The 17,816-nt window shown below is 35.4% G+C and overlaps 1 protein-coding gene across 1 annotated transcript in view; it reads left to right on the top strand.

The window, feature by feature from the left end:
• The window catches only part of GSTCD (glutathione S-transferase C-terminal domain containing), a 133,137-nt gene that overhangs the window by 8,257 nt on the left and 107,064 nt on the right, over window positions 1-17,816 (top strand). Inside the window, exons 2-5 of the mRNA XM_025921871.2 lie at window positions 1,668-2,105; window positions 2,962-3,417; window positions 11,869-12,120; window positions 17,156-17,249. Of these exons, the coding sequence (XP_025777656.1) occupies window positions 1,689-2,105; window positions 2,962-3,417; window positions 11,869-12,120; window positions 17,156-17,249 (1,219 nt within the window). The 5' untranslated portion in view covers window positions 1,668-1,688. The remainder of the gene's footprint in view (window positions 1-1,667; window positions 2,106-2,961; window positions 3,418-11,868; window positions 12,121-17,155; window positions 17,250-17,816) is intronic.

Raw genomic sequence — 17,816 nt, 5'->3', positions numbered from 1 at the left:
CATCGTGAATGCTTTTAAAGAGTGCCATCTAGTGTTAAGTTTGGAATTGTGATTTATGGATTAGAACACGGGAATTTTAGACCCAGGAAATGTAGAAATCAAACAAAGAGTCATCATAATTGACAATATTCTTAAAGAGTATGACTTGAAAACACCCATCAATAATTTGATCTCAAGATTGTGTATGTTTGCATCTTTAAAATAACCAGTGTGTGTATGTATCCATGCATTCATTCAACAAATACTTCTTGATTTTATCTATCTATCTATCTATCTATCTATCTATCTATCTATCTATCTAATCTATCTATCTTCAGGTTCTGTTTTAGGCAGAGCAGTACACAAAACAAAATTTCTGCTCTCATGGAACATTCTCTCTGTGGGAAACAAAATATATAGTATACTACCACAGTGCTAAGTGTGGAGAAAAGCACAGAAAGGTTTTTTTCAGGGAGGATGGGGGTTGGGGTATTCAATTTAAATACAGCAGCCAGAGATCATCTCAATAAGAAGTTGACATTTAAGTAAATACTTGAAGGAGATGAGGGAGTATTCCAGGCACTGGAACCCACTGCAAAGGCGGGAGTGTATCTAGGGTTTTAAAGGAATAACAAGCCACTCTGGCTGGGGCATTGAGTGATCAGATCAAGGAGGACTTTGTAGGCCATTGTAAGGAGCTTTGCCTTTTTTCTGAATAGGATGGGAAGCTATGGAGTGTTTGAGTAGAGTAGTGACATGATCTTACTCCATTTTTAACAGGATCACTTTGGATACCATGTTGAGAATAGAACAGAGGGGGAGGTGGGATGGAAAGCAAGGTTAGAAGATAGTTGCTGTAATACAGAAGAGAGGTGATTGTGGCTTGGATCACAGTGGAAACAATGAAGATGGTGTGGAAATAAACAGATTTGAGATATATGTTGAGGAACCAAAGTAAGTTTTTAATGGATTGGTTATGGAGGTGTTAAAGAAAAGAGTAATTGAGAATGATTTCAGGTGTTTGGCTGAACCACTAGAAGGATGATGCTCCATTAACTGAGACGGGGAGGACACATGAGGAGCAGGTTTAGGGTGTGGGGGTGAATGATTTTGGACATGTTAACTTTGAGATATCTTGGTTGTCAACATCTGAGTTATGGGGAAACTTCAAATCTTTTTCTGTTGTGATTCAGCACGCTCATCATAATCAAAACTCACTTACTTTAGGAGAATTTATTTCTCATGAGGGAATGAATATCTATCCCCCCTCTCCAATTATTGTATCGTAGAGTCATAAAACAGCAGCTATTTGGAGGCCCAGCATGGCCAAAGCTTCTCCAGACAGCTCCCAGTATTCTTGGTTACTTCTTATTTCCTATTCTATTCATTTCTTGTTCTTACCTGTAGTGAGAGCCCAAAGTACTTGATTGGGAGGGTTCTACTGCAAAGCACCTGGGGTATGCTTATTTTGAGGGGTGTAAAATCACCTCTAAGACTAGTTAATTGCACGGGGTGGAAATCTTTCTTTTGGAAGCCATTTATTCAGTCCAGGAACAAATTCTCGTAGAATCGTACCTATCACAAATCCTTGCTGATTTCTAGAAAAAGTTTTAAAATATTCGTCTTTTATTTCAGCTTCTAAATTACTATATTCTAAGGTCTATTAACCACTTTTATTTATGCTTCAGGTGACCCAATGAAAGAGGAAAATGAAAGGCATTAAGAAAAGTCTTACAGAAGAATATCTGTACTTGGACTTTTCTCACCAAATGGAAGGATGCATCTTTCCTCTTCATACATCTGTAACTTTATTTTTGTTATCATACTGTGACTGCAAAATCTTCAAAGTTGGCTTAGTCCTCACAAAAGAAAGCACAGATATTTCGCTAAAAAATGTAGTGCCCCAGGATGTTGAAATACAGATTATTTCAAAGCAAGAACTTCCAGCAATAGTCCAGAATTGCTGTTTACCTGCAGTAGTAGAAAAACCAGACAATTTCTGTAGAGCAGGACTTGCTGTTGTACTGAGACACATAATCCAGAAATCATATGAAGCTGACCCCTCAAAGAAGGAAATTTTGGAACTTCTGGGTTTTAAGAAGACTTGCTTGAAAGCCTGTGCTGAAGTAAGTATAATGCTCTTTCTGTTATTTAAAGCCATAAAACGATAACACATTCAGTCGAGCATTTATTTTAACTTTCTGTAGGAGGCTAAAATTGCGTTTATTTAAAAAACCTATAGGAAGTAAAGTAGCCCTTCATGTATGCCAATATTTCAGTGCAATGTTGAAAAATAAGAATTTAAGATTTAATTTGTGAGGTTTGGAGACATTATTTCTAGAGAAGGACTTTTTAAAAAAAATCTTTTGTTTTAATTACATTGAGAATTTTTATTTTTTGTTTTATTTTTTAATTTTTATTTATTTTTTATTTATCTTTTTAAATATATGAAATTTATTGTCAAATTGGTTTCTGTAACACCCAGTGCTCATTCCAACAGGTGCCCTCCTCAATACCCGTCACCCACCCTCCCCTCCCTCCCACCCCCCATCAACCCTCAGTTTGTTCTCAATTTTTAAGAGTCTCTTATGCTTTGGCTCTCTCCCACTCTAACCTCTCTCTCTTTTTTTTTTTTTTATATTGAGAATTTTTAAATGAAACTTTACACATGAACAGGAGCTCTAGTACCACTGCTTTGAAAATTGTACTTTTTAGGGATGGATGGACTTTGAAGGCTTTGAGAAGGAAGGATTTATTCAGTAAGAGGATGCTCAAGGTGAGCATGTATTCCTAGGTATAGGAATGCATGACCATTGTTTAGTGTTGTCACTTTTGAAGCACTGTACTAGCATAAAAGCCTAGCCCAGGGATGGTTTAGCTCAAGGGTTAAATTGTCAAAACCAGTCTTATTTCCCAACAGAAAGTTTTCTTCAAGCTATGTTGACAGTAAAGAATCCTTTAATCTCTTGTTTTGTCTTGCAGGTTAGTCAGTGGACCAGGCTATGCGAACTCACCATCCCTTTAGCTATTGAGAATTTTCTCAAAGAGTCTTCTGACCAGCACCCAACTATCCCTGCAGAAATACTGCAGCTAGAGAGAAAGCTCAGTGAGCCCGTTAGAGTGCATAATGATGACAAACTCCGTCGCCAGAAGCTGAAGCAACAGAAGGCTGCTGGGGTTGGGCCTGCCCATGCTAAGAGCAAGGTCCTTAGACAAGAAACATCTGAAGAGTTGGACTCTTCATCCAAGAGCCTGGAACTGCAAGTGGCATTCTCAAAGCTCGCAGTGTACGAAGAACCAGCTACTACCAACAGGGAGCCTTCTCACATCAGAAAAGCAAAAGTGTCTGACCTTCCGCCTCTGGAGCATGTGTTTGCAGAAGGCCTGTACTTCACTCTGGCAGATATCGTGCTCTTGCCCTGTATCCATCATTTTTTGGTAAGGGTTATCGAGAGTGTATATGTTACTGTAAGTTTCAGTCTATGAAATTGCCTAGGCTTGCATTCCTATTCCATTTCTTACCATCATTATGCTCCTGGGCGAGTAATTAATATCTGTCTGCATCTTCTTATCTGTGAAATAGAGATAATACTACCTATCTAGTAGGATCAGTATGAGGAATAAGTGACAATTTGTGTGAAGTGTGAGCAGTGTTGGGCACATGGTGAGCTCTCATTAAGTGTTCGTAATTATTAGGACTTTTAATTTTGAGTTGCTAAAATTTAGCAGTCGATATTATGATTAATTTCAAATTGCTCCTGTGATTCCCTTCAAATATTAGAAGTTCCAGTATTAAAACACTAAAAAATCTTGCCAGCTATATTTTAGAATTAAATAGCCACTTAAGATACTAATTACATTATGTTGGGTATTATTAAATCAAAAATATTTTATCATTATGTCTGTGCTTCTCTGTTCCTTATAAGATTACGGAAGGTAGCTATTCAGTGTTGTGGGAGAATGTAAATGGAAAATTTTCTTTCCTAGTATGAGTGTGTGTGTGTGTGTGTGTGTGTGTGTGTGTGTATTTTTCTCTCTGTGGAGGAAAAAAGAACAAGGTGAAAATAATATTAGAGTGAACATGGGAAGCTATAGCTCTCCTCAGCTTTCCACTTGGCTTTCAAGAGCTGCATTTTTCTTGCTTGGAAGTGTTTCACCCTTCCCCCTAAAAACGAATCAGATATCAGATTTCGTTCTCAGGTATCATTAAGACTTCAGGTATCTCTACTGACAAATGAGAAAAGATTTCTAATGAAAATCTATTTGAAGGCCAGTGCTCCACCAGTAAGTTAGGTGGTATTAATTGGCATTTTCTTAAAGGTAAGATTAGAAACCAAAGTAACTTTAGATGTTAATTAACATTTTAAATGTCATATGTGTGCATACTCTCCACAGAGCTCAGTGGGGAGAAAACATCAACTTTTTTTTTTCTAGTCATTAGACTAGATTTCTAGATTTCTAATTTAGATTTCTAAATTCTCTTGCTCCTGACCCTCCCCTTTATTAACAATGCCAGTCATTAGACCAGTCATTTGATACATATGATGAAATACTGTTGGTATTTGTGGCTTCTTGGTCCTCTCAGATAACTTTGTTTTTAATTTTGTAAGAATGGAATCAAAATGCCACATCATTCATTTATTCATTTGAGAAACTTATTGAAAGCGTACTGTATATATCAGGCACTGTTATAAGCACTGGAGATAGAGTGATGAACAAAACAGATAAAGTCCCGGACCTCATTGAGTTAATATTCTACTAGGGGAAGATGGAAATGAACAAGTAAACAAATTATACATATATATATGTATATATATATATATATATATATACACACACACACACACACATACACATACATATATATGTGTGTGTATATATACACACACATATATATGTATATATACATATACACACACATATATATACATACATATATAAATAAAATAATAATGGTACAAAGAAAATAAAACAAAGTGATAGAGAAGATGAGTACCTGCTTTCAAACTCAACAAAACAAATATAAAGTTGGATTTACCTGTATGAAGCTGATTTTAGAGCATTGTCCAAACATCTAGTTTCAGCTAGTTTGTGTTTGATTTTAGTTTAATTTACATGCTATTTACCTAATTAGGATCAATTGATGCTGAAGTATTTTTAATTGAGAGGGATTTTTTTTCCGCCCTCTCCATTCAGGCAGGACATCTATTAACTACTACTGAGTAAGTTTACCTAATACTACTGAAGAATTCTGTTCTTAGTTTAAAATAGGGGAAAACTTGTATATTCAGCCTTTTTTTATTACCCATATTCTATGATTCCATTTTTCTCTTTTGGCATTTACATGTAAACTAATTCTCACAATATTTTCCTTTGTATTTTTCTTGGATCTGCGGTTTCTTTTAGGGTTTAATCTTTCTTTTCCAAAGCCTTGATATTATTTCTGTTTGTGTTTATTTTGCTCCCTTAAGTCATCTTGGTTATGAAGCAGTTCAGGTAGTGACTATGATGCAGAACATTTATGCTTGCATTACCAAACATTGAGGTGATGGAGTGGCATTTCAAATGACAAAAATCACAATCAAGTTCATGGTCAGGAATGAAAGTTAAGTTACTAGGCTTGAATCAGAAACATAGAGCCGAACCTAGAGCAGGGATATTTAACCAAAGGAATAAGGCCAAGAATATAAAAGAGAAGCCAATTTTGCTAACTCAAGTTTTGGGATACCAGAGGTCAAAATTAGAAGAGCTTGGGAAAATACACTGTTCTATTGAACAGAATAAAGTCAAAGATGCAAACAGTAGTAAATAGAGTGGCCATCCTGCTCCAAGCTTTTCCTTCTCAGTGCATATTAGTTTGCAAAGCTAACCCAATAGCCCAGTGCTTTATCATGGAAGGTGCCTGATAAAGCCCTCTCCAGAAAGTTTAGGAATTCATCTTGAAAGAAATAAATTAAAATGCACACCTCTTATGATTTCCCTTCTTTAAGTCATTTTCCAGCATCTTCTAGTAGTTAGGATAGCAACCATGTGGGAGGAATAGCAATGAATAGCAACACTGGGGCAAAATCCTGCTGTTCCCTGATAATAGAAAATTATATAGTTATTTTTAAGTTGCTACTGGTAAGCAAGTATACTTTGATAGGACTATCTACAAGATTATTCTACTCCTGGGCACCTGGATGGCTCATTTGTTAAGCATATGACTTCAGCTCAGTTCACAATCTAATGGTTTGTGAGTTCAAGTCCCACATCCAGTAAGCTTGTGTCCTGCATGGGGTGAGCATGAGCCCCGCTTTGGGTAAAACACGAGCCCCACTTCGGGTGAGCCCCTTTTCTCTCTCTCTCTTTCTTCCTCTGCCCTGTCTTAGATTCTCTTTCTCTTTCTGCCCCTCATTCACTTGCACTCACTCTCTCCCTCTGTCTCTCTCAAAAAAAATATTCTCCTTTAAGACAAAATTTGCCATTTCATAAAATATTTTCATAATTTGAACACGATTTAACCTTTTACATGTTAACTTCTAATGCTTTGAATTGAGTTTTTAAAAAGTATGACACATATTGCTAACGTAAAATTGTAGAAATTGATTTTTAAGCAAAAGTACCTATATTAAATGTCTCTTTCACCATCCCCATTGACATAAAATTAGGAATAAAGTGGGAATCTTACTGTCAGCCAGCATATTACAAACAACATGGAGGCTGCTTATTTAGTGGTTAATGTGTATATTCTATATCCTCTCCCATGCATTAGGTCCTTAAGAGTTTTCAGGTTTTTTTTTTTTTTTTTTTTTTAATGTTTATTTGATTTTGAAAGAGAGAGAGGGAGGGAAGGGCAGAGAGAGGGAGACAAAGGATCTGAAGCAGGCTCTGTGCTGACAGCAGAGAGCTTGACACAGGGCTCGAACTCACGAGCTGTGAGATTATGACCTGAGCCAAAGTTGGACACTTAACCAAGTGAGCCACCCAGGCACCCCAAGAGTTTTCAGTTTTAATAACCCACCAGTTCTAATCTATAAGTAAAAAAGACAGAATTGGGATTATATTTCCATTTAGACAGATCATTTACTGCTTACATTGCTCACCTAAACATTTATTTTCAAAAGAGTAAACATGGCTAAAGAATGATATAAAGTACAAAACATTTTATATAATAGGTGATTGGAAAGTGATGCAGTGGAGGAGATACTTTAGATAGATGTAACATCTTGCTTCTCTCCAGACAAGTTTTGCTCTCCTTTATTATAATTAACTACAAAGCCATTAGCGTTTCATTTTGTGCTCTTGGTAGCAGTAGTTTTTTATTTATTAGTTTAAGAATAAATGATCTTATTTTCTTGTCTTTAAGTAATTATGATATTTATAATGGTTTTGATCTTATCAGGCAGGTAACTTTTTAAATAATTTCTTAGGAACAAATATAATTTTCATCTCACACATTTTTCACTAGCCACTTCCTTAAATATATCTTCTTGAGTGTAATGAATGTGCTTCAGTACCTCCTGAGCTGTCTGGATATTAGCAGGGCAGCCTGGCATGTTGATTAAATGGGATAACTTGTCATGCAGAGTAAAACTTCTCAATTTCTTTTAAACATGAATTATTGTTACTTAGTCACAACTTATTTTCAAACGGAAGGAAAGATGCCGTATGCATCTAACAAATAACAATAAATCATTACCAAGGAGAGGAAAGGAAAGGTGAAGAAATGAGAACATTTCTTATGTGATTAATTTATCATGACTTAAGCTCAGTTCCCTTAGCACATAAGCTATTTCCAGGCAATTAAGAATTTTGATGAGAATTATAAACTGGCTCCCAGAGTGACATTTAGAAAGTATATTTCAAACTTTTTTTTTGCTTTAATTCACAGTAAAAAATGCATTTTACAAGGTGGGAAAACATACTTATATAAATATATATCTTCTATACATTAAATATACTTCTAAGTGTATTATATAAAGTAACCCATCTTACTACACGCTGCTTACTCTGATATTTTCTATTATATGTCATTTTTTTTAAGTTTTATTTTTTTTATTTTTTTTCAATATATGAAATTTATTGTCAAATTGGTTTCCATACAACACCCAGTGCTCATCCCAAAAGGTGCCCTCCTCAATACCCATCACCCACCCTCCCTCCCTCCCACCCGCCATCAACCCTCAGTTTGTTCTCAGTTTTTTGAGTCTCTTATGCTTTGGCTGTCTTCCACTCTAGCCTCCTTTTTTTTTTTCCCTTCCCCTCCCCCATGGGTTTCTGTTAAGTTTCTCAGGATCCACATAAGAGTGAAAACATATAGTATCTGTCTTTCTCCATATGGCTTATTTCACTTAGCATAACACTCTCCAGTTCCATCCATGTTGCTACAAAGGGCCATATTTCATTCTTTCTCATTGCCACGTAGTACTCCATTGTGTATTTAAACCACAATTTCTTTATCCATTTATATGTCATTTTTAAAACTGTGCTGATGTTGCAAGTTACTCAAGGGTCATAAATAGCTGTTTGAAAAACACTAATTTAGGAAATTATTCTTTGAAGCTAATATGTAGTTTCTTGATCATTTATTCACTCAACAGAGTGACTATTATTTGCAAGGCAGTGTTTTAAGTCCTTGTTATATACAAAAAGACTTAGACATAAGCCCTGCCCTTATAATCAATTACTTGTGCTTATTTAAAGTCCAGTTAAAATAGACTAACATGTATATGCATGTGAATTTTTTTATTACTTTTCTGTCCTTTCTGGCTTCGGCTTTGGTACTGATTATTGCTAGATATATGTGTCAAGATTTTCTTGATTTGACCTTTTTATTTATCTATTTGTTCATAGTCACCAGTCATAATCTGTGACGTTATTACTGTTTCTATGGAAACAACATTCAGTGCCTCAAAAAGAAGCAAAAATATTCTATTTTTTAAAGAAATTGAAGTTTGGTTGTGATGGTAGGGAGAAAGCATCTGGCCAAAAGAAAACAAAAAGATAATTTAAATCAGGAGGAATGATTTCACATTTTCTAATTTAAATAAAAGCCTTACTTTAAGTGTTGTGTGATAAAAATTGTCCTGTAAATGATGTTAGTTATCTTTTTACTTCTATATATTTTACTTTACTATTTTAATTTAGTGAAATTTCCTCCTTACTCCATCAAGTCTTTTGTAGAGAATATAGTCCTGACAGTGCTTCTTACATTATTATAAAGTAATATTCTTGAGTCTGTGTTACAGTTCATACATTTAGGGAAGAAGGCTTCGCTTAAAAACAACAACAACAAAAAAAAACCAAACTTTAAATCACCATTAAAATAAGACTATAGCCTCTCCATTTCTCTCATCTCCACACTTATCCAGTGAGTGCATAATTTCCACTGAAATTCCTCAAAATACACCAGTGATTATAAACTCTATATAGACATCAAGTTATAATCATTTAAAAGTATTACATAATAAACTTTGAAGAAGTCAACACTTCAACACATTTTCCATTGACCTTCCTCCATTGACCACTTAAACTAATTTTCATAAGTAAGTATATATTAAGTATCTCAGGTTTTTGACTAAGCAGTGTCCTTTTACTCTCTATATTCAGGGTGTTGAGAACTTATGAAATATGATGATGGTCTGGGACAGTGGAATGTGTTCTTGCCGGTGAATTATAGAGGAAGGGGTTTCTAAGTTTGAAGGAAGTTGATTAAGGAAAAGTTTTTAGAGGGGCATAAAAATATACTACCAACGAAAGATGATAGAAACTGGAATACAAGGTAAACAATTTTACAAGATGATTTTCAATTGTAGCATTTATAGACATTTTGAATGTTGTCATGTTATTTTTGATTCTCTTGGAATAATCCATTCACATTTTTTGTCCTTTTTCTGCTATGTATTGGTCTTTTCCATTACTTTTTTTTTTTTCTTACTTATAGTATAGTCAGTATGTGAATATATTCTTAGTTTGTCTGTATATAATGTTTATTATTATTATTATTATTCAAGTAATTCACAAATACCTTTTGGGCCTCTTATTCTTTGTAAGACATTAGTCCTTTGTCAGTCTTATATCTTATCTAAATAGTATGTTTTGATTTTAAATATATCTTTAAAAAAATAGACTTTCTTTCTTAGGGTAGTTCTAGGTTCACAGTAAAATAAAGCAGAAAGTACAGAAAGTTTCCAATATTCTCTGTCCCCATACACACAGTCTCCTCTACTATCAAAATCCTGCACCAGAGTGGTACATTTATTAAAACTGATGAACCTACATTAAAACATTACTATAACCCAATCCATAGTTTATAATAGGGTTCACTCTTTCGGTTGTACATTCTGTGGGTTTCGACAAATGTATGACATGCATCCGTCATTATTGTATCACACAGAATAGTTTTACTGCCCTAAAAATCTATATTCCACGTATTCATCCTCTGTCCTAACCCCTGACCACCACTGATTCTTTTACTGTCTTCATAGTTTTACCTTTTCCAGAATGTCACATACTTCGAATTATATGGTATATAGCCATTCAGGTTGGCTTCTTTCACTTAGTAATATGCTTTTAGTGTTCATCTGTGTCTTTTCATGGCTTGATGAGTTCATTTCTTTTTAGTGCTGAATAATATTCTATTGTTTGGATGTACCACAGATTGTGTATCCATTCACCTACTGAAGAACATCTTGGTTGCTTCCAAGTTTTGGCTATAAACATCCAAGTGCAGGTTTTTACATGGACATAAGTCTTTAACTTATTTGGAGTGCAATTGCTGGATCATATGGTGAGTTGTTCAGCTTTGTAAGGAGTCACCAAATTGCCTTTCTTAGTGGCTGTTCCATTTTGCATTCCCACCAGCAGCAAATGAGAGTTCCTGTTGTTCCCCATCCTTTTGTCAGGGTTTTGCCTCTTCCCCATTCTAGTAGGTGTGCAGTGGTGTCTTCTTGTTTTAATTTGCAATTCTTTAATGGTATAAATGATGTACGTTTTTTCATGTACTTGTTTGCCATCTCTGTAACTTCTTTGCCATATATATAATTGCCAATTACATGACTCTCATACTTTCACCAGAGATATTTGAATGGCAAACAAGCACATGGTGCTCAGCATCATCAAATCATAGGGAAATGCAAATTAAAATCACAATGAGATACTGCCGCACATCCACTAGAATAGTGAAAATAAAAAAGACTGACAATACCAATCATTGGCAAGATTTGGAGAAATTAGGACCTCCATGCATTGCTAGTGAGGATATAAAATGGCACAGCCATCAGGGAGAAGTGTTAGGCAGTTTCGTGGAAACTTAAGCATAGTTTCCATATAACCTAGCAACGTGGCTCCTAGTATCTACTCCTAAGAAATGAAAAACATTCCCATACAAACACTGGTGCATGAGTTTGTATAGCAACATTATTTATAATTACCAAAAACTGGAAACAATGCAATGTCTATCAACTGGTAAATGGATGAACAAAATATATTATTCCACACAATGACTACTACTTATAATAAGAAGAAACAAACTACTAGTAAATGCAACTACATACATGAACCTCAAAAAATTAATGCTAAGTGAAAAAAGACATGTTTTCTGGTTCTACTTATATGAAATACTAGAAAAGGCAAATTATAGACATGGAAAGGAGATCAGTGGTCGCTTACAACTAACTGGGGAAGCAGAGATTGACTACAGGTGGTCATAATGGAAATTTCTGGTGTGATATAAGTGCTCTAATCCTGGATTGTGGTGATAGTTGCCCAACTGTATAAATTTACTAAAACTCATTGTTTGAGCTGTATGCTTAAAATGTGCAAATTTTATGGTATGTAAAGTTACCTCAATATGGCTGTTAAACACAAAAAATATAGAATAGTGTGTTTTGTTCTTTGTCTGCCTAGGCAATTATCTGCAAGAAACTTTCTGAAAAGCTGATAGAATTTCCACTGCTGGCTGCTTGGTACCAAAGGATTCAGGAAGTGCCCAGAGTAAAAACAGCAGCTTCTCAGTGTGGGATCCAATTTCTCCACTTACCAGAGTTGCTGACCACCTTGAAGGAACAAGATGCAAACTTAAGTGAGGTCCCAGGTGTGGAGGAGCAAAATGATACTTCATTTTTAGGAGGACCAAGACCCACTATGACCAAGTTAATGGTACTTAAAATGTTTTCATTAACATTTTCTTTGAAAAATTCCATGTGATAATGTTGCTGAGCATTCTACCCCAGATTATAATCATTTATTGACATTACTTTTGTTTTAAATTTTATTTGTAGTTGTTTTACATCACCCTTGACCAGTTAATATTTCCATGTCTTTTGCATGTAAGTGAGGTATAGTAAATTGAAGATTTTTAATAGTATGTGTCTTTGGAGCCAAGTAAGTCAGAATATATATTTTTAAAAAATATTTTTCTCAGGGTGCCTGGGTGGCTCAGTCGGTTGAGTGTCCGACTCCGGCTCAGGTCATGATCTCGCAGTCTGGTCTGTGAGTTCGAGCCCCATTTCAGGCTCTGCTGACAGCTCAGAGCCTGGAGTCTACTTCAGAGTCTGTGTCTGCCTCTCTCTCTGCCCTTCCTCCTCTTGCACTCTGTCTCTTCTCAAAAATAAATAAACGTTAAAAAATATTTTTTAATAAAAAAAGTATTTTTCTCGAAACTTGTTTTTTTATATTCAAGACATTGACCAAGGTCATATCACATCTGGTCAAATGTATTGTTTTAACCTGGTGTTTTTCTGTTGCAAGGTTTTGGCCTCAGTTTTTAAATTTTGAGATGGTGGTTTGAAGTTAAAGAATACGAAAATGAATATATCAATTTACTTTCTAAGGTTTTGCCTACATTTAAGTTTTTAGTTCTTTGCATTTTCTTTTTACTTTTTACTTTAATAACTTTTTTAACGTTTATTTATGTATTTTGAGAGAGAGTGAGTGAGCACAAGTAGGGGAGGGGCAGGAGAGAGGGAGAGAGAGAGAAAGAGAATCCCTGGCAGGCTCTGCACTGTCAGCACAAAGCCCAACACGTGGCCCCATCTCACAGACTGTGAGATCACGGCCTGAGCTGAAATCAATCGCCAGGTGCTCAACTGACTGATCCACCCAGGCACCCCTGTTTTAAAGCCTTTTGAGAGAGTAACACATATGATCTATATTTCTCTCTTTGAAGCAAAATTTGTTTCTAATAATATTAATTGTACAAGTTCTCCCCAATAGACTTTCTTTTCTCTGTCATTCTACACAATTTACAAAAATGTTTTGCCCTTGACTTCAGCTATTTGAAGATTTATTTGAATAGAGGAAAAATCAGGAAGTAATTTGAGATGTTCATCTGAGTTGTACTGGAAAAATAGTCATTATATTTCCCCACTTGGGTTAGGAAGCATTTGAATTCTATCATTAATAGAGTTTGCTCAGTTAGAAAAGAACAGGATTGTATTAGTGACCCCAGCCCCTTACCTTCTCAGTTTTGTTAGCTTCATGATGAAACAATGAAATAAGATTATTTAGTTGATTTTAGAAGATATCAAGGCATGTCCAAAGTGTGATGTGTCTTGATCAGATGGCTGTACCGCGTCGGGATCTCAGGTTCACCTCCTGAGTTTCTTTAAATGATCAGCAGGAGAGTAACTTGCTTTGTATTAAAATACTAATATTTAGGGCACCTGGGTGACTCAGTCGGTTAAGTGTCGGACTTCAGCTCAGGTCATGATCTCCAGTTCATGAGTTTGAGCCCCATATCAGGCTCACTGCTGTCAGCGTGGAGCCCAATTCACGCCCTCTGTCTCCCTCTCTCTCTGCCCCTCCCCCACTTGCACTCTTCCTCTCTCTCTCAAAAATAAATAAACATTAAAAAAAATTTTAATAAAATTAAGCAAATAAAATACAAATTTTTAAAGTTTCAACAAACCAAAAGTCTGCTTTTATTTGTTTTTTATTTTTTATTATTTATTATTATTTTTTTTTTTTGAGAGAGAGAGAGAGACAGAGTACGAGCAGGGAAGGTGCAGAGAAAGAGGGAGACACAGAATCCAAAGCAGTCTGCAGGCTCTGAGCCATCAGCATAGAGCAAACCAGAGGCTCCAACTCACAGACTGTGAGATCATGACCTGAGCTGAAGTCGGAAGCTCAATTGACTGAGCCACCCAGGCGCCCCCAAAAATCTGCTTGTAATTCATAGTTACACAGAGTCTTAAATGAAAAATTGGTGATTCAGATTTTTCTACCTATGCTTTTCTAGCAATAAAATGACATTAGGGAAAACATTTGTATTTTATACATCTTAAAAATATTTAAACACTGAGAAATAAAGAACAAATTTAAATTCAGGAAAAGTTAACAAGCAATTGTAAAAATAAGCTGTCTTATAATAACATAAAAAATATAAAGGAATCCTGACTTTTTAATTTACAGAGAATGTGTTAGTTCAGGTCCCCTGAGCAGACTCCAAGATGGGGTTAAATGTGCAAGAGATTTACTGAGGGAAATCTGTGAGGTAAAGTGGGGAAGGAGACAGAGGAGGCTGGGAGAGCCTTCAGGCTGGGATGCAGGTTTGACCCTTGTACATGAGTCAGGAAAGGAAGGAAGACTGGGTTAGAGAAGTTTTAGAGTTTAGTGGAGGTCTGAGAAAGTTTTGGCAAGCCAAAACTTTGGGAATCCTTGAGCCCAAATCATCTGTCTGAGAGTTCCATGTTTCTCAGGAATAGGCCTAACATAGTATCTTAACTAGTCTCACTCATTGGCTTGGGAGCAGCCCATGGGAAGACTACTATAGACCATGTAGTCTGGTCCTAGCTTTGTAACTAAGCTAACATTCTGATCTTCAGTATGTTATTTAACCTAAGGGCCTTAATTTCTCCATTTATAAATTAGGAGAGTATAGTAGCTATTCTATAAGATTCTTTCTGATTTCAAATCTTATGGTTATATAAAAAATGATTGGGACATTACATCAACAATTTAAAAACGATGGCTGGGGGCTCAGTTGGTTGAGGTCTGACTCTTGATTTTGGCTCAGGTCGTGATCCCAGGATCATGGGATCAAGTCCTGCATAAGACTCCTCACTGAGTGTGGAGCCTGCTTAAGATTCTTTCTCCTCTCTCTCTCCCTCTCTCCCTCTCCCCGTCTCCCCTACTCTTGTGTTCTCTTTCTCTCTCTAAAGTAAAAATTACAAATTTAAAAAAGAAAGTCCAACCCTGAAAATAAGTTAAAATTTCTATTTTCATTTAATTCTAACTTGATAGTATGTATTAGATACAATAAATGCTCCTTTTTAGCAGGACATTGTATTTGCTACTTACTAATGAATTATTGACATACATTTTGAAAAATAGTAAATATTATATCAAAATAATATATGAATGTATTAATTTTATTTATATAGTAACTTTTAATTTTTGTGTAGTCACAGTATTTTGTGCCAGTTACATGAGGACAAATGAAATCGGTGCCAAGTGGTAGTATAAAATAGTGAAGTATTTCTTAGGAACACTCACATCTCACTTTTCCCTCTTCTTTTTTCTTTGGTGTACTCCTACCTACAAAATTTCCCTTATTCTCCAAAGGTTTTAAATTTATTTATTCTGTTAGTCCAAAAAATGTATATGTTTAGTCATTGTTTTGAATGTGGGATATATGAAAAACAAATTGGACTGCCTTCATGGGCCTTATATTCTGATAAAGAAGGTAAATAAGGAAAAAACACAATTTAATGTGTGAACACATTAGGTAATGATAAGTGCTATAAAAAGATAATGTGGGGTAAGGGGGTGGAGGTTATGTGGGTTGGGGTCCTTTGTAGATGGAGTGGTCAGGAAGGCCTATCTGACACGGTGAAGACGTTGAGCAAATAACCTGAATGAATTGAAGATTTGGAGGAAGTGTTCTAGGCAGAGGATCCAGCTACTGAACAGACCCTGAGCAAATCTATAGAGACAGAAGGTAGATTAGTAGTTACCTAGGTCAAGGAGCTGGGGGGCGGGGGGAGGGGGCAGGATAGAAAGTATCTACTAATAGATGTGGAATTTCTTGTTGAGATGATGAAAAATTTCTAAAATTAGTATTGACTGTGAATATTATAAAAAGTATTGAATTGTATGTTATAAATGTAATGGCATATAAATGATATCTCATATAGTATTTTTGAAAAGACTCTAAGGTAAGGTTAAATTTGGTGAAATGAGGGATAACAAGTTCAGTATGGCTAGGCTAGAGTAAGGGATATAGAATAGAGGTAGATGATGTCAGAGAGATGTGTTTATTTTTCTGGGAGCAGATAAGTTCTCTAGGCCTCTAGATCTAAAGATATATCTCTACCTCAAATAAGAATCTTTATACTATTTCCTTTGGGACCAGAATTCATCTGGTTTTCATAATGGAAAGTAATCTCATGAACGAATTGATTCAAACTAGTGATAGATTCTCAGAAATTTTTCTTTTGAATATAATATTTCTGAAGATAAAAATACCTGAACCATGGGTATCTATCCTGTGGGCCACATACCCAGAATGTGATTGCAAGGGGTCTGGGAGTCCGTATGTATGCCATGTAACTATCAGCAGATCAAATAAGTAAATGCATAACTTTTAACTTCCTCCTCAGGGGAAAGAGCCTGAGAAGTTTGTTGTATACTGGAAAGTGGTCCTCATTTTTGAAAATGTTGGGAACCATTTGGTTACAACAGAGGAATCTTTTTTTAGAGCATTATAAGCACTTGTAAAAGACTGGTATGGATGATGTTTTGGGGTATTATGTTGAAGTGGGTGCTTTTTGTCATATAAATGTAACTCCTAGGTGGCAGCAACTTTCATATATGTGAAGACAGGTCTTGATGGACATATGCAGAATCAGTTTTTTATTATCTCTGTGTGGAACGTTTTTGATAAAATTTTTATCCTCAGGTAACTTTTCTTTTTGACACCTAATTTATTTCTAGGTAGCTTATTCTATGTAGTTTTAGGTAATAATTTAAAAATAGCATTTTTTTGTTATCTCAGTATAAAAAATAGGAAAGTGTGCTCTCAAAAAACAACATATTATATTTTTTATGTAACTAAATATTTTGAGGAACACTTAATGGTTGTTAATATTTATGTTTCTTCTTGTCAGTGTAGAAAATAGAAATTTGATCTTCTAAAACACAACAGAATTTTATTAATTCATTAATTCAGAAAGAGTCTATTTCCTATTTCTAGGAAAAAGGCATTGAAGTGATGTTTTCTCCCCACCCTTGCCCTACTTGGACCCTTGATTGGAATAGTCTTCCTGCAGCAGTGAGCCCAAAGGAAGGTGAGTTGTTTTTTCTTCTCTCCTTTAAGTTTTAATCATAATCTAGATGGTCTTTTCAGATCCATCTTCCAATTCTCTAATTTCCTTTTTGGTTTTGTCTAATATTTTGATTATACTATCCATTGAGTTTTCTTTTTTTTTCTTCTAATTCTTTTTTTTAAGTACTTATTTTAATTACAATTAGTTAACATACAGTATTATTCTAGTTTCAGGTTTGCAATATGGTAATTCAACGCTTCCTTCATCACCCTATGCTCATCAGGACAAGTGCACTCCTTAATCCCCATCATGTGTTTAACATATGCCCCCACTCCCCTCCCCTCTGGTAATCATCAGTTCTCTATAATTAAGAGTCTGTTTGGTTTTTGTTTTTTTTTAATGTTTATTTATTTTGAGAGATTGAGAGAGAGAGAGTGTGTGTGTACAAGCAGGGGAGGGGCAGAGAGAGAGTGTCCCAAGCAAGCTCCATGCTATTGGCACAGAGCCCCATGTGGGGCTCAAACTCATGAACTGTGAGATCATGACCTGAGCCAAAATCAAGAGTCAAACACTTAACCACCTGAGCCA

This window comes from Puma concolor, chromosome B1 (assembly GCF_028749965.1).
Source record: "Puma concolor isolate L17-30 chromosome B1, mPumCon1.1.hap2, whole genome shotgun sequence".
Taxonomy (NCBI): Eukaryota; Metazoa; Chordata; class Mammalia; order Carnivora; family Felidae; genus Puma; species Puma concolor.
The sequence above is the reverse complement of the archived record's forward strand: the minus strand, read 5'-3'. Positions and strand labels throughout refer to the sequence as shown.